The sequence below is a fragment of the Pinus tabuliformis genome, chromosome 1_2 (assembly GCF_031772625.1).
Source record: "Pinus tabuliformis cultivar Carrire ecotype Pingquan chromosome 1_2, CPIR1, whole genome shotgun sequence".
NCBI lineage: Eukaryota > Viridiplantae > Streptophyta > Pinopsida > Pinales > Pinaceae > Pinus > Pinus tabuliformis.
The window spans coordinates 147922479-147950215 of record NC_142298.1 but is presented as its reverse complement, the minus strand read 5'-3'; the positions used below and the strand labels follow the sequence as shown (position 1 = coordinate 147950215).

Here is a 27737-nt window from a genome sequence, read left to right as displayed (position 1 = left end):
ATGTGTGTATTTTCTGTTATCTTATGGATTTATTGTGTGTAGCATAATCATGTTGTTCATTTTCTTGTATGTTGTTTATGTTGTGGTTATCGTGCAACACTAGCTCATAGTGAATTTAGAACATGTTTAAAGTGTGATTGCTAAAGCATCAACGAAGAAGCGTTTGTTTTCTATAAAAAGAGATAATACATATGAAATTCTGAGGCAACATAATCTATTTTGTTTAAACAATTTTTCATATGCTGTAGGAGATTGTCTATTTAATGTTATGCAAACTCTATTGCATTTTAGATACATGTCAACAGAGTTATGTGAAGGAACGATAGAACATTTCAGGAATTGTTTACATGAATGAAACAATGAAGTGATACTATCTTATGAAAGTGAAATGAATATAGATGCATTGATGCAAATGCATGGTATAAATAACTCACATGTTTACTTGGAAATGATGACAAAATCAACTTCAATTTCTATGACTGCGGAAGAACGAGAACTTTGGGGGGACATATTTTGTATAGATTGGTTATTAAATTGGATAAAATTTCCGATAAGACTTTGGTCAAAGACAAAAATGAAAATCTGTTTACATTTTAATTCAAATTTGTGCAAATAAAGTTACAACATATTGTTCCATGACGAAAATCCAATTGCCAAACATTTTGAACCACTTATGTGCAAGAAAAAATGTTCAATAAGAAATGATCATGAACATATAATAAATATAACACCATATGAATAGACAAAACATACATGGATGCAAATAGGGGAAACCATGAGTAGACGTATGTTTAAGAGATTTTTTGGGTTCAAGAGTATTTACAGTGAATCTATTTTGAAAAACATGTCAATTGACAAAGAATGAAAATGATGTGCCTTGTTCATGACACATAATTGCACAAATGTTTTGCAATGCAATCATGCATAATGATTCATTTGCATTAAATTGCATAGAAAAATACATGAACAAAGATGCTATTATGCAATTCCTTGGAGTAATAGATCGGGAGAGATACATTATACAATTAACAATGCCATATAAAAAAGGGAGATAGATAGTGGAATTTTTTTTTATGATTGGATACAATATATCTTGAATATAACTATATACATATGGTATGCTAATACGTTGGATGTTATAGTTGAATTTTGAGTGTTCGAGAAAGACACAACAATATTCCATGTTATGCAATTTGGAACGAGTATAGGTCATTTGCTTTATGAACCATTGAAAGAGATAGTACAAGAGAAAAACATTTCACATCGTATTGAAGCAGTTAATGAAGAACAATTTATAAAAGAATCCAATAAAAAACATGAAAATGTCATAAAACTTGACACAAATCTTATCAATGAAAACAAGAGATGGAATCTATCATCGCATCAACTTAAAAAACATATAAGAAACAAGGATGTTTTCGAAACAAGACTTGTTATAAAAGAATGCAAACCATTAAATTCTAGCTTTAAAAACATCAACATAGATGAACATGCCAATGTAAAAAAGAGACCACGTTGCTCGTTGCATCAAATAAAAAAACACATAAAAAACAATAATGTTATTGAAACAAATGTGATTAGAAGATGACCAAAGCGGCCAAAATCAACATAGAATATGATATTTCCAAATAAACATAAGGAATTATTACAAATGTTTGATTATACATTCAAAACAGTGGCCAGACAACAATATTTAAAGAAAATACAAGATGTTATTGTTTATGATTGTTTAATATGCAATGAAACTAGGTTGAAAAGAGATGTCATAGAAAAACAATTGGGAAATGTGTCCAAAGGTAAACTTATATTCAAAAAATGCAAAAAAGCATTAAAAAATGACACAATTATCAAATTTACTGTTCTAGAGTGGATTAGGCGTAATAGGAAAATTTCCATAGTGAAAGAACTTTATGAATTGGAAGAAAGACTAATATCACTAACATTACCTTTTTTGCAAATATGAGAACTTGGACAATGTTTTAGAAAACCACAATTGACATTCACTAGTGGACTACTCAATGTACTAGTTGACACATCTCAAATTCAAATTACACTTCCTTGTTACATAAATGAATCTAGTACAGTGGTTGTGACAATTAAAAGGAATTTAGCGTTTAAAATAATATTTGTTGTTGGGCGAATACATGTTCATAAAGTCATGAAGGCATTGAGACAATTGTGTAAAACTTCACTTTATAGACTAGAGAATGTTAGAAAGGCTGGAAACAAGTCTTTGATCAAAACAAGTATGCATATGCATGTGAGACATATACAAAAAGCAATGATGATAATGATCACTATGATGAAGAGTCAGTAACAAAGAAACTATTACATGGATTTAGATATTTGTATAGTATTTATGATTTTCAAAATAATCAAATAAACATTGATCCGGGTGAAAGCTATAAGCCTTTGGGCATATTCAGGTATAGGTATTCAGAAGAATTGAGCTTTACCACATTATTTTATGGGAAAAAATGATCAAACAATGTTGCGAGAAAATTTACATATCACAATATTGCTCGATGGGAAGTTTTGCATCAAAATCCTGATTTTGCGTATCATATGACGGATTTATTTTGCAAAACAATGCAAATTTTCCTCAATCAAGTATTTAGTTGTATTTGGATTCATATAAAAACATGATATTTAAAAGGACAAAAAACTAATAGCTAGAGATTTTAAAACAAAGGCAAATTTGAAATGGATTCTAATGTCGAACATTGTGCATATGGATCTTAACAAATACAGACATTGTTAGACTATTTTTTGCATTTGCGTAAGAAATTAGATGAAATGATCCGACAATTAGGTCCATCGACTTTGTTTGTTTCGTTTAATAGTGCTGAACATATTTGGGAGACTTTAGTAAAGAATTTGCAACAAATACATCGAGAGAAAAAACCGTCAACTGAAAAATGAAGTAGAAGAAGATGATATTGACACCTTAATTAGAAATGACCCCGTTACTTGTGTACGCTATAATAAAAGTAAAATGAATTCTCTATGCCAGTTAATTTTACACGAGTCAAAGTACTTTGGTGACACTTTTAAATATTTCTTTGTATATGAATTCCAAAATCGAGGAAGCCAACATGAACATGGATTGATATGGATAAAAAATGCTCCTATCTATGGAACAATAAACTACTTGCAAATCTAAAAATTATTCAATGTCATCGTCATACAAACACTTGTAGGAAAGGAAAACATATGCATTGTAGGTTCAATTTTCCAATTCCACCAATGCGAAAGATGCAAATATTTGAGGCTATGCAATTCGACAATGAAAAAAAAAACAAATGCAAGAACGATATTTGGTGCACTAAAGAATATGGAACATGATGAGACATATACATTTGGTAGTTTTCTTGCAAAATTAGGTATAAGCGAATCTGATTATATCCATGCAATTCAAGGTACTCTAAAACAAAGAACAATTCTATTGAAAAGAGAGAAAATAAACATATGAGCTAATAACATTTCTCAGCATATTCCATTAATTAGGGTGCAAATAATGATGCCCAATTTGTACTTGAATCATATGCTACAACTACTTAATGTAGTTCAAACGTGACAAAGCTAGATAAAACAATGGCATCGATGTTTAAGCGAGTATGAAGTGAATGTTAAAAAATGACGGTGATATCATAGAAACAATTGTAATCTTGAAAATTCTTTATTGAACTTACAACAAATGTCTACATAATAGACTGTGTATATAGTGTTGCCATTGTCATTGAATACTAGTTCAAGAAAATGTATATTTATTAATACTTCAACAACAGATGATTGGACATTTTAGTTAAAAAACCAAAAGAGATGGAGCGTGAACTAGATGATTAAGAAAACATAGCATGTTATCAATTATCGACCACTATGTGCAACGACCAGAAATCATTGAACATCTATGCTTAGCGGAATTTACATTGTGCTATACACTACAATGCAGGGAAAGAGGAGGCGTTGAGAGACCATATGCTATAAGATATACAAAGTATAATAAACATATTGATCCTGATAACTATTACAAATAACGATCAATGTTGTATGTCCCATATCACATTGATGAGAATAGTTTTAAGGAACAATATTCGACTTGGGAAAATGCATATTTATTATTTAAAGAAATATATTTTTAAAGAAATGATAAAATGCAATGAGAAAAAGTTCATGAATGAAACAATGACATCATGGACTGATATTGATAACATAACAACTTAGCTTGAAAACAAAGAGAGTGAACTGATTGAAAGAGCTGTACCTACATATGAAGAAATAAGTAAGAAGAAACGTTATCAAGAATATGACATTGAACAAGATTTTTAATATTTGCAAAAGGATAGAAATGTGAAATCAATAGTTGAGATACCTTACCAACTTGTAAAACAACCACATATACTAGAAGTAACATAATTCTACGAAATCATGGGAATAATCAACCCAGAACATGCAAAATTAGTGAAAGAAATAGTGATAGAGAAAAAAAATCTAGATTAACCATTGTATGTACTTATAACAGATGGTACGGGTGTTGGAAAAACAATTACTGTTATAACATTATTCCAATCTTTTATTCATTTGTACAATAACATATTGGAATATGACCCAACTCAAATAAAAGGAATCGTAACAACATATACAGGGAATGCAACATTCAATGTAGGTGCTATAATGTTGCATTCTGCATTCCATTTACCATTTAACAAATCATAATATTTTTCGCTTAAAGGTAAAATTGACAAAACATTGCAAACAACTCCGTGTTATGCTTATTTATGAGGTGTCTTTGATAGGTTTAAAATTACTATGTTGGCTTATTTTGGAGATATTGAAATAATATTTTCAGGTGATTTCTTCCAACAGCAACCAATCAAAGATTCTCTAAATTTTGAGCAAACAATTTTAGCAAAGGAAAAAACAGTATACGATTTTTGGAAGGAAAAAGTTAAATGCTATGAATTTCATACCATAATGCATAAAAAAGACAACAAATTCGTTGAAATTCTTAACAGAATGCAAATGAATAAATAATTTGATGAAGACATACAATATATAAACAATAAGTGCTATAAACCTACTCCGCTAGATCCATTTTTTTTCATATCTATAATACAGGAACAAGGATGTACAAAAGCATAACGAAAAAATGTTGTCACATGTAAAGGAAGAGCTAATTGTTCTTGACGCGATTGACAAATGTCACAGTAAGGAAATAAGCTATGTAGCATATGAGAAAACAATGAGGATCCTTATCAAATGTAATGTTCTCGTTCAACTATATGTAGGAAACTTTAATACAAAGGATGACCTTGTTAATGGCATGGATGGAATATGCAAAAAATATACGAAAAATAGCAAAAATGTTGATGTGTTATGGATAAATTTTGTAAATACAAAAATTGGTAAACTGCAAAGAAACAAGTATCATGAACTATATGACGAAAACATTTCACCGAATTGGACTCCAATATTACATGTTCCAAAACCATTGACATGTCATAGCAAGAGCTTTACAACTATAGTGCAAAAACAATTTCCCATTGAAATATGTAACTAGGTTCGATATTCATAATGACACATGTAATCATGATTTTATGTATTTAATGTAATGAGAATAATAAATTTATTATTGTTGATCTTAAAGCATGGGTTTCATGCTCAAGATAATTTATTTTTAGGCTGAGCTTCCATTGATAGCTTCCAGGGTTTGTCATTGAGTCTACAAGTTTAGGGAGTCATTATCATGTATGAGGGACCCTTCTTGGGCATGTTACCTATTGTAAGAAAATTTATTTGAGTCATTGTAGATTCTCCAAAGACATCGTCACAAGTGCACATCAAGTTTTCCTTCAAAAGAAGCTATACACTTATCTAGAATGAGATGTTGGCCTACACATGATGACAAGTCAACTCAAATAGATGGACAAGATTACTATATAAAGGAGGATTCACCCTCACTTGAAAAGGCATAGATTAAGCATCTAAAAGGAAGAAATAAGAGTAAATAAAGGAAGGAATGAAGCCTCTCATCCAACGAAAAGAAGGATAAGAATATCGAAGGTTTTTAACACTGTTTTTGGGTACCTCTACTCATACATGTGATTGTAGCTAGGGTTTCTGCAGTAGGGTTACATCATAATTCTAAGGAGTCAAGAAAAGAACATCATTACTAGACGAAGTCACAAAATGAAGTGTGCAAGCATAATGAAGGAGAAGAGCCACACAAATATGCCCAAGTCAAGGTCACACGTGTGACATATTGACAGTTGTAGGTAGGCTCAAAAATTTAGGTCTGTAAAAAGAAGACGAAATTCCACAGAAGCCAAGAACAAAGGTGCAAAAGTCAGTTTGACTAACATTTACTTGTATAAGAAAACGAGTTGTTCAAATAATCCTTGTGACTTGGTCTTGGAGAGGTTCTTAGGTCAAGGGTCTTGGTCTTGGAATTCATCAATTGAAGATTCTACAAGAAGAAGAATTCGATGGGTTTTCCTCTCAAGGTTGGAGAGGTTTTGGCCCTGGATGACAACCTATATCTTGTGTCCTATGACTCATTGTTCATTATGTTTTAGTAACTTTTTGATGAAAATAACTCAATAATAATCAAGCTAAAGAACAATATAATCAAGAAAAGTAAAAAGCCTTCACAAGAAGTTACTACAAGAAGAGAAACCATCTAATATTGTTGCCCTAGATTTCTCAACATGGTATCAAAGCTAAGGTGACAAGTCAAGTAAGGGCAGCTCATCAAAGGAACGAAGTTCTAGAAGATTACCAAAGGCATCAAATCATCAAGAATATCATATCATCTCCAAGGAATCTTCAAGGTTAAGGACCGTATCATCATCTTGAAGGAAGAAGACCTACAAAACCTGAGTTCGTTCAAAGAAGAATTCTACAAAGCACCCTTCCGAATCTTGTTCAAGAAAGGATACCTCAATATACCCTGCCTCTTTTCAAAATTCAAGAATAAATTCAAAAGGCGAAGCAACTTGAAGTCTACTCATCCAAGGAAATCAAGGTCAAAGGCATTTTCTTCATCATCAAGGATACAAAGTGATCTCCCTCTCCTTGGATCAAAGATCACTTTTGAAGAAATGAATCTTCATTAAGAAGAAGTCCTCCATTACTAATATCATCATCCAAATAAAGAAGAAAGCAGGTTGACGAGAAGTATATTCTCAAGTAAGTACATTTATGTCTATATCTGAATCTATCAAAATTCCTTTTTGTAAGGAAAGAAACAAGTTGGTTGGGGCTTCAAACTTTCTTGCATGTAAGAAAAAGACAAACTTGAACCTCATAGAAAATGAAGTTATGGAACATGTTAAGGGCTCAATAACTAAACCTCTAAAGGAAGAAGCTCAAGCACAAGAAAAATTCATGAAAGGGGAAGTAAGGGCTCAAAGGATTCTCATAGAATCCATTAAGGATCCCCTCATTCCCTATGTATCAAAATTAGAAACATCAAAAGAAATATATGACAAACTTGTAGAATTGTTCTCCGTAAGAATTGCAGGAGAAGTGATCTCGTTAAAACAAGAACTCTACAAGATGAAAATATCAAAAGAAGAAGGAATAGCCTAACACTTTATGAGGATATATGAAATAAGGGACTAAACTACAAGAGTTGGGAGAGATAATGTCTGACAAGGAAATGACAACTATAGTACTCAATGCACTACCAGAGGAATGTGGTAACTTTACATAAAGAATTTATGGGAAGAAGGAAGCTACCCCATTCAATGATCTATGGTAACTATGCAAAATAGAGGACACCAGCTTGAAGGCAAAAACTAATGTAGGATCAAATGAGCAAACTCAAGCATATGCTGCCATGGAAAAGAGAAAAGGAAAGTTTGGGAAATTTGGTCCTTAGAAAAGGAAGAATAATATGACAAAAGTTCAATGCTATCGATGTCAAGAATATGGGCACTACAAGAGAGATTGTCCTAAGCTCAATAAGGACAACAAAAAAATAGGAAGGTAAGAAGTCCATATCACTAAAGAAGTGGAAGAAGCTGAAAAGAAGAAATCCAAAAAGGAAGAAGAAAAATATCTATACTATGATTGAGATAAGTCTTCTCCACCTAGTTCTTTTCCATTTCTTGTAAAATATGGCTATCATGGTAGGAAGCATGATGGGATGCATCATATTAGGAGATGGCATCATAGGAGCATACAACCGAAGCAAGAGCTCAAGACATCATCATAAGAATCTTGAAAGATAGTTGAAGTAGGTTTCTATGACAATCATCATTAGAAGGAAGTAGATCTTAGTAACCTCAATAGAAAAATAAGTAGAAATTATGGGTAGAAGTAAGTCATCTAGTATAAAAATCATCATATGTCATTGGGAAGGATCATTTGCAAGATGAGGACAATCATGATCCTCTGCTGGAATCTTCATTAGAAGGTTCATCTATTGAAAGATGGCTAGCTTAGAATTCCACTCAGGATGGGATTCATTAGAAGAATGATGGTGTGATGACAAAGCAATGAAATAGGTCAAAGATGATTGAAGCACTCTCAATCAAGGATAGGAAGCTACTGAAGGAAGTCTAGATGACCAAGGAATAAAAGAGGTATGTATGCATATGATAAATAAGCCAAGTCATGTCATTATATAGTTGCAAATAGTAATGATGCATGCTCTAACTCACGAGCATGATCAAGGAAAGAGACCTCTTTCATTAGAAGGATGCATAAAGGCATGGGTCACATATTAACTGGATAAAATCAACATAATATCTCCTCATATGGAATATGAGGTGGTTGACAAAATGAATGGAACTATGATTGGGTGTTACTGGGAAGTAATATGTGAATAAAGTGAAAGGAAGATATCATGAAAAATGCAACTATGGAGAAGGCAATCAACATCCTATGAGTAGAAGAATTGACTATGATACCCACATGGGAAAGATATGAAGACCTTGGAAAAGTATGAAAAGAGAGAAGACCCTTGACAAAAGAATATCTTGGAGATATGTCAACATGAATGCAGGATGTTGATGTTGCAGCAAGCAAATGTCATGATAAAGGGCCATCACAAAAGGTAACTTTTGATTTGATGTTCAATTCTAATTTTTGAAAAATATCTGGATGGGCTAATACAAGGCTATCGAAAGAAAGGTATGGATGTCATCCACAATTGGTACTCATGTGGTGGGATGGAAGATCCTGAAGGATACATGATGTAGAAAATGTAGTTGTATGAGGAAAATCTAGATATGGTCTAATGGATCAATCTCCGATAAAAGGAAGAAAGACATGAATACTCTGATTTGAGAAGGAAAGTGATGGATTACCAATGCCCAACAGAGAAGTCTCAATGATGAAGGCTCCGTAATGTTAAAAATGAAATTCATGACATCGAATAGAGGAGCACTACAAGTAGCTGAAGGTCCCATGATCTCCACTAATGAAGAAAGAGCTAATGTTGGAAACAGGTCCCTAATTAAGAGGGAGCTTGGAAGCAAGTTTCTAATTAATAAGAAACTTGGAAACAAGTCCCTAACTAAGAGGGAGATTGGGTACATTAATTTTATAGGAATGGATACATTCCTTAATTGTAATGAGTATATCCTCCCTAATTGAGAGGGAGAGATAGATATATTATTCTTGTCTTCACTTGGGAAGAAAATAATTGAGGATTGGGTAAGCATCTGGCATTCGATACTCTTTGAGGATGTGGTAGGACATCCAAGATAATAGTAGTCATAGAGGACCAATATTCTTTGAGGGTTGGGAATCCAAGATAAGAATAGTCTTGGAAGGACATACCCTGTGAACACCCGGGTGGGGTATGCTTTTGGAGAGACAATGATGAAGGTGTTTATAAGTCATTAGTCTTGCCAACATTGTGCTTTAATCTTGTGGAGAGATAGCGTTGTTAGTCAAGGCCTTATTATGTGACAATGCCGGATGATATGATGCTATACAGATGGGTTACCAATCCGACTCTTCTTATGAAAATTCTTCAGATTGAGAATGTCCAAGTACCTTGTATGGATTATGAATACCTCCCTAGTTAAGAGGGAGTGTTGAAATATGTAACTAGGTTCAATCTTCATAATGACATATGTAATCATGATTTTATGTGTTTAATGTAATGAGAAAAATAAATTTATTATTTTTGATCTTAAGGCATGGGTTTCATGCTCAAGAGAATTTATTTGTAGGTTAAGCTCCCATTGAGAGCTTCTAGGGCTTGTCATCGAGTCTGCAAGACTAGGGAGTCATTGTCATGTATGAAGGACCCTTCTTGGGCATGTTACATATTGTAATAAAATTTATTTGAGTCATTGTAAGAGTAAAAAAGACCCTCCAAAGACCTTATCACAAGTGCACATCAAGTCGGCCTTCAAAAGGAGATATACGCCTATCTACAATGAAATGTCGGCCTACACATGATGACAAGTTGGATCAAATAGATGGACACGATTACTATATAAAGGAGGACTTGACCTCACTTGACAAGGCATCAATCAAGAATCTAAAAGGAATAAATAAGAGAGACTAAAGGAAGGAAGGAAGCCCCTCATCCAACAAAAAGAAGGAGAAGAAGATCAAAGGTTTTTAGCACTGTTTTTGGGCCCCTCTACTCGCACGTGTGACTGCACCTAGGATTTCTGCAGTAGGTTTACATCATACTTCTAAGGATCCGAGATAAAGGTTAAGAAAAGGACATCATTACTAGCCGAAGTCACAAAGAGAAGTATACAAACATAGCGAAGGAGAAGAGCCACACAAATATGCCCAAATCAAGATCACAGGTGTGACATCTTGACAGTTGCAGGTAGGCCGAAAACTTCTGGTCTATAAAAAGAAGCCAAAATTCCAGAGAAGCCGATAATAGAGGTGAAAAAGTTAGTTTGACTAACGTTGACATGCAGAAAAAAAAGAGTTGTTCAAAGAAGCCTTGTGACTTGGACTTGGAGAGGTTCTTAGGTCAAGGGTCTTGGTCTTGGAATTCATCAATTGAGGATTCTACAAGAAGAATAATTCGATGGGTTTTCCTCTCAATATTGGAGAGGTTTTGGCCTTGGATGAGAACCTATATCTTGTGTCCATTGTCTCATTGTTCATTATGTTTTGGTATCTGTTTGATGAAAAGAACTCAATAATAATCAATCTAAAGAAAAATATAATCAAGAAAAGTAAAAATCCTTCACAAGCAGTTACTACAAGAAGAGAAATCATCTAATATTGTTGCCCTAGATTTCTCAACATTTCCGATGCAATTAGCTTATGCTAGAACAATTCATCAATCACAGGGTTTAACGTTGAATGGAGTTCCATTTGATCTGAGTGCTATATCGATACATGGACTTGTTTACGCAATATTGTCATGTGATAGAACCATGGAATCATTGTATCTTCTTCATAAAATAACATAAAAGAAATTTTATGTGAATAAAAAAATATTGGAAGAAAACGAAACACTTAAGAACTGAAGCGTCATGGAAATCATGATACATAGAGAAGCCGATAACAAGTGCAAATACTTTAACAATTGCAAGTTTGAATACATGAAGTCTACACGGTCATGTGAATGGCATTGTATGTGATGAAGATCTAATGAATGCTATGATTCTTTGTATTTAGGAAACACATATAAATTTTCCGTCGTAAAAAATTGAATTTCACAAATTCAATTTCAACATATCAAATTGTCTTCATGGAGTCCTTGCATACAAGAAAACATCAAAATAGTATCATCGAAAAAAATTTACAATAACATAATTGAACTTGTTTTTTCATATGTATATTTCCAATTTCGAATATGCATAATAAATGTATATGTTGCACAAATTGTATTTGTTTCAACAATCATTACAAGGGCAAAATTCACTCCCGTTGATTACATTTTTATACATATTGGAAATTTCAATATTGACATCAATTTAAATAGCAAATGAAGTAAACAATTATTAAAGCACACATGGTGCAAACAATTACAAGAAGTAAGGATAAATTTTATTTATGGGAATAAAACAATTATTGATCACATTTGGACAAAATTTCCTATTCAACAATGTCATGTTCATATTTCACATTCATACTAGAGTGATCATGATGCAGTTCATGCTTGGCTACACTTGTGTGATTCTAATCTTGCATAAGCTATGCATTTTGTTTTGAAGTAGTAAAGTTCACTAGCAATTATAAATGCAATACAACATATTTTTGTAAATCTTAGCTATTTCATATAAGCTGAAACAATACATTTGTTTGTTCATTCTCATGCAGAATCCAAAATGGATAAGTAATTAATTTAACTTTTTCAAGGTGATAAGAACCGTAGATTGCAGGATTCATATATACTTTCAAGGTGTGAGTATTCTTAAATCTTTAAGTATATGTTTGTTTGTTATTATTTTTAATGTTTGATAACTCACATTCGTTAATTGTATTATCATAACTTAAGTTAATTTTTAGTTCCACAAGTGCAGAAGATATGATAGATGCACAAGTGTTGTGCGAAATGTGCGAATGTGTGAAGTGTTGCTGTCTTTTTTGCATGTTCCTTCTCGTGTACATACTTTTCGCTTTGCACATTTTCTTCGCATACTTCCATCTCTTTCTGTATGTTCGTGAACTCTTTCTAAATGCGATTAATTTTAAATTGAACTAAGCTTTATTTAGGGAACATATTATGTGTTTGTGAACAAAAACGAGATATGGTTAACAAGTAAGAGAGCAGAGAAATTTGCATGATTTCCCAAAGCTGCATGTGTCTATGAACTTTTTCAAATCCGTGTGTCAGGTTATTCATAAATCAAAGTTGACAACGATATAGTAGTGGGGACCAACCAAGCGATCAAATCACTTCGTAGTAGGGATAAATGAGCACGTCTTTTGTAGTGAGAGTTATTATTGAAAACCTATAAGCTAATTGTCATTATCACAAAGAATTCATACTAACGTTGAAGCAAGATGCATAATAAATGGACAAGATGGTTTTGAAATTTCGAGATTTATTTGCACTAGTTTCGATAAACTTTAGTTTTGGTATCTTCAATTGTTATGTATTTAAAAATGTCCTGTATAACATATTTCACACTTGCAATAGTAGCATATGATTTTGCACATGCAGTAGTAACAACTGGTGATTATATATATAATTGAAACATTGTGCAGTTAACCGACATTGAGAGCGTTATTGATTGAGAAATGGGTTTAAGGTACAAAACAAACATGGCTAATAAAGGAAGTAGATAAACTATTTACACTGATACGATTTACTTACTTGCTCGTATCGATGAGAAATTTCACAGGTCGACTGCATATGAGCATTATGTGAACTTGCTGACGTGAGAGAAGAAGAACAACAAGATTTGGACTAGCCAATTCGCAAATGTTGTATTTGTGCCAACATTTTTTGATTTTAGGGAAATTGTTCATTTGTGCGCAAAAAATTTGGATTCAAGAACAAGAACGAGTGTGCTACTAGAAAAAAGGATTCCTTTGAGTCTGAAGGCATTTAGATGAATATTCAAGCTACCAAAACCTAATATGCATTTAAAATTGTCGGAAGCAAATAGTTTCTTGAAGTCAGAGGTAGGCGAGGCTAACGTTGTTGGATATTTCATTTTTCCAAGTTGTCAGGTTCCTTGTGATCTTTCTGTTCAAGATATTTCTTTGTTTAAACAATCGTTTAGGGACTTTTGTTGGCTCTATGTGCGTGTGATGGATCGAGAAACTACAACAAATGTTCCAAAATATCTATATGTTTTATCACACATACAAAAAATATTGTATATTCGATTGGGTTGATATCATTTCTAATGAATTGGCTTTTTAGTTAGTCAATTTATCCAGGACCAATAGGTTCTTCATGATGATGTATTTGATAACAACTTTGTTTTCTAGCCATGTTTTTCGCGACTTGCCGTATCATCCTAAATTCATTGTGAATCAAGAACTAATGTAGTTTTGGTATCCTATATTACAAAAGCATAATGCTTCTTTAAACTTTTGTCTAATTCAATGTCTTTATAAAGAAAGTCAATTGCATGATAACTAGACAAGAGCCTCATGGAATATCTTCACATCTGCATGTTTTCTTATGGGGAAATTTTATGCATGAAGAAAGAAAAAGTAATACGCTAATTCTAATTTATGGATTTCAAGGTAAGCCGTTGTTGTTGCCAGAATTTATTATAGATATGTATTTTTTTGCTGAAGTCTGTAGGCAATACCGTGTCTCGCTGATTATATCTAAAAGCAAAAATACAAGACAATTTATTTCATTGTCATTTACCATTGGAGAAATAACAGTGAAGAATGCAGATCATGTTGCAGAGATCGTAGAGAATTTGCATTCTTTTAACTTAAGTGAAGTTGAAGGCATTAAAGCCTTTTTTAAGGAGGGACTTTTTAGTGCACACTTGGAAACTATTGGGTACGCAAACTTAAGAACAAAGTGAGCAAAGTCAAAATGCATCAATAAAAAATCAAGGGCTAGTCATAAATGTTGAATAAATTGTTTAAGAATCAAGTATTAGTACTCCTGTAGAGCAATCTGTACCTTCCACAAACGATACTGATGCAAGTTCACCCTCAAGTAAAAAAAAAGAGATACTACAGATACGAAACTGGTTCACGATGGGCTACCGGGAGCAGAAATGACAAAGATCTTGATTGAAGATTCACTCTAGAAAGAACATATATGGGTGAATAAGTCAAATCCAGAAGTCCTGTGAAAACAAGAAGCATTGGAGGAGCTATTGACGCAGAAGTTGACAACATTGTGCCACCTAATTGGGTTAGTGCTTGTTTAGCAGAAAACCAGAAAACAATGCAACAAATTGCTGAAGAATTTATTACTTTCGATGACTGTTCTGTTACATTGCAAAATGCAAAGTATGACAGGGGCATTAAAAATTGAAAATTGAGAAAGTAAAGGTTCGCAACAAAAAGGTTATTGATCAAACAAAAATGCATGTTGATCTCTATGGAGTTGGAAGCACGTGGCTCATGAAACTAAATCAAGTTACTAGTGACGTACTTGCACAGTCTGTTAGCTAGCAGGAAGCAAAAAACTTGACACTGAAGACAAGAATAAACGACCTAGAAGATGCTCTAAATACAGGTCCTTTGTTAATGAATCCATTGGCAATACAAATAACATCATTGGCAATTTCTACCCCTGACACATCACATAGATTTCCTAATCCTATCAATCTCCTTAATGTGGTGAAAACATATATTATTAGATATATATGCGAAAGATCACAAATCATTGAACATGCATGACAAGAAGATTTCAATTTGGAGCATTTAGTACAAAGAACTAAGTCATTTATCGAGTGCATTGAATTTAATCTCGAAGGAGACATGTATTTCGTAAATAATGATTTATCTTCTTTTAGCCAAACACTTGATTTACTTTATAATCTAGAGAAAAAAAGGCAGGAACTACCAAATGCTAATGAGATGAAGCAAATCAAAGTTGCATGGTCTCAAAGAATCAAAAGGCTAGAAAATATTATTTCTGAATGTGAAAACATAGGGAACTGAAGAGCAACATCAAGGCTGTACAAATTCTACAGGATTTAAATGGTCCATGTATCACATGTGACGCTGATTTAATTTCGAGAGAAACACTAACGGTTGAATTGGATAAGCTAAAATAATTGATAATATAGCCAATTTTAGTACAGAGGAAATTATAGAATGGCTAATTACTTTTGTTAATGTTAATAAACATAACTTTGCTTTAGTTGCACAATTGCAAGAAGAAGCTAGGGAAAGTAAGGAGATATTTAGTCAACGTGTCAAACAAGAAATTACAGTTGCTCCTATGAAAAATTACATCTAGGCCAAGCTAAATAAATTGCTTGAACAAATCGAAAATCCAAAAAACAATTGACAGTTAAACAATCAAGATCTATGCTTTTACATATTGTGAGTGTTCTTAAATATTGGAACATTTGTTTCGCTGTTTACTAGTGATTAAATGTTCATATTTGTTAGATATGTTATCATGAACTAAGCTAATTTATGGATGCAGTTTCTTGCTTTTCTTTGCAGGTGCCTTTTGCATATTGCATTTCACAGAAATCCAATTCCAACCTTCACTAAGACAAATTCATTTACTTTTGCGGTTAATTATAAATATTTTGATAAATGCTTTAGAAAATCAAGCATTATTCTCTACACCCAAAACTTTCGAAGTGGTCTATTATAAAAAATGTAAATTCAGTTACATAACAACTTTCATTTGCACATATCTTTCTTTTTTGAGATAACTTTGTTTTGGAGTTAAATTATCATTTATTTTGTGTATATAATTCATCATGGAACAATTGTTGCTATTCTCCGAAATGCAAGTGCAGAAAGTTAAAGAAACAAGAAAGCGAAATGGTCGAAGTGAATACGCTAGTGAGCTAGGATAGTAGAAAAGTCTCATTATGGTTATGAGCAACCTACGAAAAAAAATTAACACAACAATAATTTTGGATTTGATATATATGTTCCAATTGTAGTATTTATCTTAATCATAGCTATGATGAATAGCTATGTAGTATTCTTGTTATTGCAATTGTATTCGTTACTGTTCAAATTTGATTACGTTGTGTGAATTCTAAGACTGTTTACCAATTTTGTGGACATTTTCGAGATGATGCTTTGCATAAGTTGTGGACTGTATACTTTGAGCTTTTATATTGTATTTAATGTTCTTTTGTTGAACAAAATGAAGATGAATTTTCAATAACAATTTTGCTTGTCAGAAATTCATTACATCTTTGATGTTTATTTTAATCATAGCTATTGTAATTGGCATTTGAATCTGGATACAATTGTTGTTACTGTAACTATTTATTGTTAAAGATTTTTCAGGCACAAATAATGATCACTCTGTTTTAATTCTGAATCTATTTATCGATTTTGTGAAATGCTCTAAAATGATGTTTTTGCAAACTTTTTCGAGGATATGGGTTCTTCATTATTGTTAAAGACTTTTCAAGCACAAGCAATGATAAACTATGTTCTAATTCTAAATTTGTTTACCAATTTTGTGAAGTGCTATGAAATGATGTTTTTTTGCAAAAGTTTTCAAGGATATGCTTTGTGCTTTTACTTGTGTACATTGTTTACTTTTGCATACAACTTAGCTAATACAATTAATCATATATACTTACTCGACATCTGATGCACACATAAACCAAAATTTTCATGTCATAAACTGCTACTTAATTGACTTATCCGTAGTATGGTCCACATATCCATTTTATCGCACAACACTTCTTCCTCACACAGATTGAAAACACAATTCATTTAATATTGGATAATACGAGTTCAATTGAAAAATGTGAAATCACTAATGCACTTAGTATTCGACAAACGTCAATAAAAAGTTCGTTCACTCTATTTTGGTAGCAAAAAAAATGGTCGATAACAAAACAAGCTAATGGAGTAAATGCCCTAAATACACGTTGGTTCACTGAATAAATGCTGAAAAGACTTGTATTTATTGACAGGAGAGCTTTAGTTAACCAAAATAGATTGAGATTTAGGATATTAATAAGATAGTATGCTGATTTCAATTCCTAAAGCGTGTCAAATAGAGCAATCATTAATGGTAAGAAATTGATATAGTTACTAGTATTAACGTTTTCATTACAGATAATGCCAAGGTAGAGTCGAAGGTTTTATTGAGCAGTAACACTAACTATAATAGCGATAATGTCAATATTAATGTTTTGAAAGTCTTTCCTGCCCCTCCGCACTCATCATTACCTATTCTATGCACCTCTGCACATTAGCCATCCAACAATATGTCTTAGTATTTCATTATGCAGAATCTGAAAACAAATATTGAACAAACACTGATTAATATTATATATCAATTAATTTGTCTAGATTATCCCTTTGTACAGGTGCAAAGGAAGCTTTCATTATGTAGAATACAAAGATAGGAGAGAAGCACAATGCAAAGGAAGGAGAAAGGGTGAGCAAAAAGTGCAGAGGAAGGAGGGGCAAAGAACGTTTTAATTTTGTGGAGCTAAGTGGCCTAATATCTTTTATGCAGATCTTTTTTGGTTGTGCGAACTTCCACATCTTTGCACCTACTTGGTATCAAGACACAAGTTTGAATATTAGCACCAAAAAGTTTTGCATGTTCACATACATTTTCATTGTCGTAGAATTTTTTGATACTTCTATTTTCCACAAAGCAATTGTTGTGGATACACACAAGTTTTGCATTTTCTGTAGACATTAAGCCCTTTGTAGATATGTTCCACACATTCTAATCCTGTACAACACTTTTATGCAAGTCAATAATGGTTAACCAAACTTACATTTCCCCGTTTGTAGATGCAATATGCAAAAAGTGCAGAGGAAGGAGGGGCAAAGAATGTTTTAAATTTGTGGAGCTAAGTGGCCTAATATCTTTTACGCAGATCTTTTTTGGTTGTGCGAATTTCCGCATCTTTGCACCTACTTTGTATCAAGACACAAGTTTGAATATTCACACCAAAAAGTTTTGCATGTTCACATACATTTTCATTGTCGTAGAATTTTTCGATACTTTTATTTTCCACAAAACAATTGTTGTGGATACACACAAGTTTTGCATTTTCTGTAGACATTAAGCCCTTTGTAGATTTGTTCCACACATTCTAATCCCGTACAACACTTTTATGCAAGTCAATAATGGTTAACCAAACTTACATTTCCCCGTTTGTAGATGCAATATGCATAGTTGACATATCTGCTTCAGCGGTGCACATATCTTTGTTTGACAGTTTTTAGTTCATATATGCCTTGGTTTCACACGTGTTATTTAACACATCAGTCATTTTACAAACAACTATAATAATATTTCCATGTTCTAACCGACAACAGACTCTAGGCAGTCCAATCCATAATCAAAGATATTTGTGTAAAATATTTAGTCGAATTAACCGTATGCATCACACTCAATATCCATCACTGCAGGTTCTTGCATTAGTTAATAAAAAAACAATTAATGTAGGGCAAATTTTATTATTTTATGTTTTACTCTTTTAAAATTTGGGTAATGTTAAACATTTAAACATTTAAATGTTTTGTTTTTAATTTAGTTATTTTCGTTATATGGAGTGCGAAAATGCAAAGAAAGAGTTCATCGTGCTTGTTACAGACTCCGCACAACAAAAGCTTCCTTCTCACCTCCATATTCCGTACAATGAAAACGTAACACTAATTATTGCTATATACATCAAAATCCAATATAGGTTGAAGCACTATGCTATATAGTAACAATGCAAAACAATGATTCAATGGACATTTGACGTTTGTTCACCCTGAATGAATTACCATTTTAATGTGAAAGGTAAAGTGTTTTTAGTGTTTGAAATAATGGATGTGCGAACGAACCTTTACGTCGTGCTTTTCACATCTCCGCACACATTTCTCGACAACACAAATTGATGTCATAGCGGTTAGCCTTTTCTTTCTCTCTATTGAGATTTGCAGGCACATAATTTGCAAGAGGTTGTACAGAGGTATGCCTACCTCATATTTGATGATGACTTTATGATAGCGTTGACCATGATGGAAAGAGGGAGCTGCAAGAGCCCTAATGACATTGAAGTTTACATTGATGGTTGAAAGATGACCTTGTTGCCATATGAAGATAAAAAATGATGTTCCTAAAGGTCGAAGTTCTCTGATGATATGATTATGCAAAAGAAAGAGCATATGTAGCCATAAGAATATAGTTGTTGATGATGGACTTATCTCCCTAAGTTGAGAGGGAGCTTGGATGAAGGAAAGTGTATATCCTCCATAGTTGAGAGGGAGGACATGATGTGTCATAACTAACAATTGTGCATATAGAAAAGACCATGAATGAACAATGAGATCAGACAATAGCTAAAAGCACTAATGGTTAGTTTTGATGTATCAAGAATAAGGCTTGTTTGTTTTGAGTAGTGCCAAGTTTGTGTATGGTGCTGCTAGGAGAGGAAGAATCCGTGAAGATTTGTTTGATATTGTGATGACCTGAGCAACATCAGAATGGTTAAAGACCCCCAGAATTTAAGCTAGCATATTGATGATAAGTACCAATACTGGTTGGGGTTGTGGAGCTACAATATGTTTTGTTAGATGAAAAAGTAGTTGATGTGTTGATCTTTCCCTGAGAAGTTTGACTATTTGACAAGCATGGTTGGATTGGTGAATATCTCTGATTTGGTTGAGAGGGAGAGATGAGTACCTTAGGCTGCGTGCATGTATGATGGTACTTGGTAGGACATCTTGGCCTAGTCGGTATTGAGATCTCAGTTATAATTTGGCCTTGATGATGTCTAGATCTTGGTGTGGGATGGTATCTTAGTCTTGAGGATATGGAGCTCCGTTTGAGTGATGATACTTAGATCCCTATGAGGGTTGGGGTCTTGGCATGCAGGCCTAGATGGTATCTATATCCAACTGGATTGATACTAGGGCTATAGCATGATGGTACATATAAGAAGAAGTTGCCTTGACGACACCTTAGTCCTTGTTGAGTTAGTGTCTTGGCAAATAGCCTTTGATGGCACTTGATGATACCTTGGCAATTTTTGGCTTTGATGGTATTTAGCATTGGATATGTTGTTGTACTCTTCTTGGAACACTTAAAATTGAGGCCATCCTTATACTAGTTGAACAATTATGAATACCTCCCTAGTTAAGAGGGAGTGTTGAAAATGTAACTAGTATCAGTCTTCATAATTGTTGTTTAGCTCATGACATGATGTAATTCTTATGTATTTGAAAAGAGAAGAAAAAGAAAAATCATTATAAATATCAAAGAAATATTTTTATTAGCATGGGTTTCATGCTCATTTGATTATATTAATAGGTCAAAGCACCCATTGAGTGCTTCTAGGGTTGAGTCATGAGTCATTGTACTTGTCATTATGTTCTAGACCCTTATTGGGCTTTTTGTATTAAAAGAAATAAAATTATTTTGATGTAATTTGGTCATCTACACCTCCACCATCAAGTCGGTCTGTCCATCCTTCATGTTGGCCTTAATGAAGAGATTTGACCTCATTGGGAGACTATATATAGGCCAACATTCGACTTATTGTGGACATACATAACATTTGCATTTCTATGGAAAAAGGAGGCACGAAGAATCTTAAAGAGGAGGACTATCTGTTGGAGAAGCCTAACCAAGAAAAAAAAGACTAAAATTTGCTCATTTTGTCACACATGTAAAAAGGTCTGAGATAGAAGTACGAAAATTAAAAGGTCGAAGTTCAGAAGTTGAAAAGAGGGTCAAGATCCCTTGTTGAAGTTCAAAAGTTACAGAGAGGGCCAAGATCCCTTGTTGAAGTTCAAAAGTTGCACAAAGGGCCAAGATCCCTTATTGACTCAGTTTGGAAGGGTTGACATGTGTTGAATTTTGATGAATTTGACTAGAGTGTGACTACTCTTCTTGGGAGGTCGACTTGATAGATTGGAGGAGGTCTTATTGGGTCTTGGTTGTCTCATTTGATTTGGTTCTTGAAGAAAAGGATATTTTGGTTGGGTTTTCCCCTAGGAGAAGGGTTTTCCCTTGGCTGAGAGCCTACATCTTGTATTCTTGTTGTTTTGATCTTCATGCATTTGATTTTTGATAGTTGATTGATGATAAGAGGTTAAAGAAAACATAAGAAAGATAAAAAAGACCTAAAGATGATAAACATACATCACAAGTAATTATCAAAGATAAGAAATTCTTTCTGCCCTTTTGATTTTCCAACATGCTCCATTTATATATAGGCAAAAGTGCCCTTCATAAGAGTCATGCACTTTCATAGTTATTATGTATTATTGTTATTATTATTTATTATTTGTATTATTCTACATTTATGTTCATAATAGAAAAATCAATATGTAATAGAAACTATGGTCTCTCTTGGTTTAAATTTTTACAATAAATAGCCAAAACGACTGAAAAATGATTGAAAATTAATAATAACATGCAATATTACAAAACATTGCTAGACAAAAAACATGACAAGCCTAAAGATACGTATTTGGATTTAGGATCAGCAAAAACAATGAAAATATCACTCAATAAATATAGGAAAAAGGGAGAATTTTTCTCTCTATTTGGACCATACAAAGGGGCCCATTGAGTTTTTTTGGTGGGCTGTTTAGTCAAACTTATTCTTTGTGCTACACCAAATTTGACTTAGCAAATATAAGCCAATCTCAATGATATTCAACAACAATAACATATTATGCACAACTTTGCATATTTAGTTGTACTAGCTAATAAGATAAATGTTTATGTATCTAAATGCTTTTCACTTGGGATTAAGTTACATAGATTTAAAGGTATAAAATTTAATATTAAATGAAATAGTATAATGATTAAAAAAATAGTTTTCTTGCTTTCTACATCCCTTGTCCACATGCTTTATTCAACATATCTCATATTTTTGAGATACTTACATACAAATGAAATATATAATGATTAAAAAATAATAGTTTTCTTGCTTTGTACATCCCTTGTCCACATGCTTTATTCGACATATTTCATATTTTTGACATACTCACAAGTGTGAACATAACAATTATCTACATCCATTTCCAATATTTTGGTAGGTATGCACTCGCCACTTATCAAACTATGATGCATTTAAGGCTTCAAACAACCATTGTATACTATTCTTCTTTCAACGCTCGTATTAGTGCAGGTTCTTGCTCCTGCAAAAGTTGTTAAATAAACTATAAGAAGTGCACATATCACATATCTTAACTTCACGAAAGTCACTACCTTTATACAATTTCTTCTAAAGAAGTTAAAGATCCTAGTGTTTTGGTTGTTGGGAAAATTATGCCCACATCTCATATTTATGTGGTGCTCAAAATGTCCTTTCAAACAAAACATCAAAACATCCTTGTTATAAGTAAACATTATTAAGGTTTCACAGCATACCACCAATGCTTGAAATTCATTCTCTTCATCAATAGCATCAAGAACCAAATCGTCGTCTAGAAGATCCTGCATTCCGTTGATCATAACAAATATTTGTCAAGATATGTGAAGACATGCCCCAAAAAAAAAAACAAAAACTTTGCGCATAATTTTGTCGAAGTAGTTCCATTAAAAAAGAACTTACCAACGAGAGAATAATTAAGTCAATACAAGAGAAATAATACAACTGTTAAGGAGTGACGCAACAAGTTAATCTAATAATACTGCAATATTGACAAAAACATCTCATAATGTAACATATTATCAAAGCTTGTGCAACTATGGAATATTTAAGAAAACAAAAGACTATTCAACTATGGAAAATTTTAAAAACCAAAAAGCCTATGCAACTATGAAAAAACTAACAAGCCGATCTATAAGAAACAAGCACACATGCATTTCCTAATACTTTATATACAATGAAGGACTAAATTCAAATCTCCACTAAAAATATAGAACCATGGCCTAGTTTAAGTGTGTGTCTAATGGGGAAAGTGTTATGATTGCAAAACTAGTTCCCCTGCCACCCAATTAGCGATTTTAGTATCAAGTTACGTCCTATATTTCCTAGCTAGTAAGGCCAAAATATAAAAAGCGAAATAATTTCCTATAAATGGTTTTCTTCGAGGGGAAATAAAAAAACTTCTAACCTAATTATAATTTATGTCTTGAATCAAATACATGTAAACGATTCGGTATTTTGCCCTGTTATATCAGCCTTTGCAATAAATACAAGGAACCATTAAAATAAACTCAAAATAAGGCACTTGCCTAGTCGTCAAGTGACTTGGTCAATTGCCCTTCTTGTATATAACGAGTAGATAGAGTTGGCACCAGTGAGAATTATCATTATTCTATTTGGTCAAGTGCCCTCTTGTATATAATGAGTAAAAAGACTTGACACCAATGGGAATTATTATTATTCTACTTTTTAACATCGATTTTGGTTAGAGATATCAAAACATTGTAATGTGTTTTTGCATCCATGTCCAAGATAAGTAACTCTTTTCAAATTGGATTTTTCCTCCTATCGAAAGTTTTTCTCACTCTAAATCTGTTTCTAATTTTTATGATGTTATTTGTTTCTTAAATGTGATAATAGTATGAACATTGATTGATGTGGTAGAATAGATTTGCAATGACTCATACTTGGTTATTGTGTCATTCATTCAAACAATGAATCCCATCCAAAGTGAAATTCTTAGCGAGATATTTGCTTCTTCCAAGAGTTGAACCTTCTAATGAAGATCCCAATGCTTCTTCCAAGAGTTGAACCTTCTAATGAAGATTCCAACGAAGGATCTTAATTATCCTCATCTTGCAAATGCTCCTTTCCAATGATGTATGATGAGTTCTATACCAGATGACTTTCTTCTATCCATAAGTACTATTTATGCTTCCAATGAGGTTACCAAGAGCTACTTCCTTCTAATGATGACTGCCATAGACTTCTACTTCAGCTATTTTTCAGGCTTCTTATGGTGATGCCATGTGCTCTTGCTTCAATCGTATGCCCTTATAATGCCATCTCCTAAAACGATGCATCCTATCATGCTTCTAGAGTTTCCTACCATGATAGCTTTACAAAAACTCAAAAGAACTTAGTGGAGAAGATTATCTCAATCATAGTAGAGAGCTTTCACTTCCTCCTTTGATTTCTTCTTTTCAGCTTCTTCCACTTCTTCAGTGATATGAGCTTCTTCCCTTCCTCTTTTGTTGTCGTCCTTCTTGAGTTTGACACAATTTCTCTTGTAGTGGCCATATTCTTGATAGCCATAGCATTAGACCTTGGCCATATTCTTCTTCTTTATCTGAGGACCAAACTTCCCAAACTTTTCTTTTCTCTTAGCCATCGCAGCAAATGCTTGTGTTTGTTCGTTTGGTCCTACATCACTTTTTGCCTTCACCTTGGTTTCCTCAATTTTGCATAGTGACCAAAGTTCATTGAATGGGGTAGCTTCCTTCTTTCCATAGACACTCGATGTAAAGTTGCCCCATTCCTTTGGTAGTGCATTGAGCACTATGGTGGTCATTTCCTTATTAGACATTATTTCTCCCAACTTTTGTAGTTGGTCTCTAATTTTTAACATCCTCATAAAGTATGAGGCTATTCCTTCTTCTTTCGATATCTTCATCTTGTAGAGTTATTGTCTTAATGAGATCACTTCTCCTGCAGTGCTTACAGAGAAAAATTCTACAAGTTTGTCATATATTTCTTTAGATGTTTCCAATTTTGATACATAGGGAATGAGGGGATCTTTGATGGATTCTATGAGAATCTTTTGAGCCCTTACTTCCCCTTTCATGTACTTTGCAAGAGCTTGAGCTTCTTCCTTTGGAGGTTTAGTGATTGAGCCCTTAACATGTTCCACAACTTCATTTTCTATGAGGATCAAATCTGTCCTCTTCTTCCATGCAAGAAAGTTTGATGCCCCAACCAACTTGTTGCTTTCCTTGCAAAAAGACATTTTGATAGATTCAGATGTGGACATAAAGATACTTACTTGTGAAGATACTCCTTGATGACAATATCTTCAACCTGTTGCCTTCTTGATTTTGATGATGATATTGATAGTGGAGGATGACTTCTTGATGAAGATGTCTTCCTTCAAAAGTGATCCTTGACTCAAGGAGAGGGAGATCACCTTGAATCCTTGATGATGATGATAACGCCTTTCTTCTTGCTTCCCTTGGATGTGTAGACTTCAAGATGCTTCAATTTGAGGTTCTTCTTAATTTGAGTAGAGGTAGGGTCTTTTGAGGTCTCCTTCTTGATGTAATGGTTGAACAAAGTTCCCAAGAATGCTTGAAGTGTAGAGTTGTTCTTTGAACGAACTAGGGTTTTTGAGGTCTTCTTTAGAAACTTCCTTCTTGACTATGGATGCTCTTCTAGTGTTTCGGCCCTTGAGTGTCCTTCTTTAAGCTTCCCTTCCTTGACTCATCTCCTTAGCTCTGATTCCATGTTGAGAAATCTAGGGGAAATAACATAGAATGATTTCTCTTACTTTGATAACTACTTGTGACATATTTTTACTTTTCTTGATTTACTTCTTTCTTTGTTTTATTATAATTAGTGTTCTTTATCATCAAAGAACTACCAAAACATAAAGAACAATGAGACAACAGGGACACAAGATGTGGGCGATCAGCCAGGGCCAAAACCTCTCCAACTTGAGAGGAAAATCCACCAGAATTCTTTCTTTTTTTATAGACCTTCAATTAACAAATTCCAAGATCTTTGACCCTTGACCAAGAACCTCCAAGACCAAGTCAAACCTTGCTTTTAACAACTTTTGCAAATTCTTACTTCCAATAGCTTCTTTTGCAACTTCGACCTGCCCAAAAAAAATCTTCTGTAGAAACCCTAACCCTTGCATGTGTGAGAAGTGATGGTGTGATCTTGTTCCTTTCTCCTTCGCTTGGGTAGATTCTCTCTCCTACAGAATTCAGTTTCAAAAATAACTCTTCTTGATGAAATAACTTCACCCAGTGTTGCGGGGGAGCGCCCCCCCCCCCCCTCGCTCCCGCTCCCAATCCGCGCTCCGGGCGGGAGCGACTCGGGAGCGCGCTCCCAAAATCGCTCCCGAAAAGGGAGCGATTTCGGGAGCGCGCTCCCTAAAAAAAATTTCGCTCCCTGCCTTTTCGGGAGCGTTTTCGGGAGCGTTTTGCCTTTTTTGCATTTTTTTTTTTGTAGTAATGTTCGAAATGCAATTTTTTTTGAAAGAAACAAATAGTTTTTGAGTGGGGCAACTTAATGATCAAGTCTAGGCCCTAGTATTGATATGCTATTCATGGTAATGTTAAATTCTTAAAGTAAAAGTGACATTTTCTTTAATTTTCATTTTCATCCTTTTACTTAAATTTTTAACATTACCATGAAATGACTCAGGATGTTTGAGAGTGGTTTCGTCCTCATTGGATTTCATATGGAGAAAGTAGAATTTTAGATTTCATTCAAAATCCAGCAGACTTATCAGTTTTTCAGGATTTCAGGATTGGGGGATTGCAATGTTTCCATTGAATTTTGTCATGTATTAGGGTATGGAACTCATATTTAATCAAGAGTACCAATCCCTCTATGTACCTTGATGTTAGTGACATTGGTTGTCGAACTCCTCTATCATGACCCTTCTAAAAATGTACGCATCACTCAAACAAAATCTTGACTTGACATGCTATGCTTTTTCTATCTTATGTTAATGCTTAGAGGGTGATATTAATGACAAAGATCCCTATACAGATACAAAGGTAATGACAAAGATACCTCTGGATATTAATGCTTGGAGGGTGATATTAATGACAAAGATCCTGATTTTGCAACAAGACTAAAAAATTAGACATTTCTCGTGGTGGCAAGAGGCCCAAGCATAAGAAATAGATAATAGATTTACTTCTCTTTTCTAGTTTATAGTAGCTTTTATAACTATTGACTCTTTCATATTTATTATGATATTTTTTTAAACAATATATGACAATTTAAGTTTGAAGTTGGCAATTATAACTCATTAGTAATGAATTATGAATATGATGCTTCATGAAAGTTGAAAGTTGTTTCATTTCATTTCATTTTATAACATTTCATTTTATAACATTTCATTTCATGTTAGATATTATTTGTTGTAATGGTTACACTTAGCTTACAAGTACAACTTTGGTGATCAATGATGATAAATGTTATATATTGAATTTTAAAAGCTTGAAACTTTAAGATTGATGAATCATGAGACTCAATATGTTGTATGTTACTATGTTACTAACTTGCGGACGTGGTTGATGAAGA

The 27737-nt window shown here is 33.3% G+C and overlaps 1 protein-coding gene across 1 annotated transcript in view; it reads right to left on the bottom strand.

Moving 5' to 3' along the window:
- Positions 1-22303: 22303 nt before the first annotated feature.
- LOC149204945 (uncharacterized) overlaps positions 22304-27737 on the bottom strand; it is a 165392-nt gene continuing 159958 nt past the window's right edge. Inside the window, exons 6-7 of the mRNA XM_089393391.1 lie at positions 22919-22984; positions 22304-22686 (exon numbers count right to left, since the gene is read on the bottom strand). Coding sequence (XP_089249517.1) covers positions 22645-22686; positions 22919-22984 — 108 coding nt within the window. The 3' untranslated portion in view covers positions 22304-22644. The remainder of the gene's footprint in view (positions 22687-22918; positions 22985-27737) is intronic.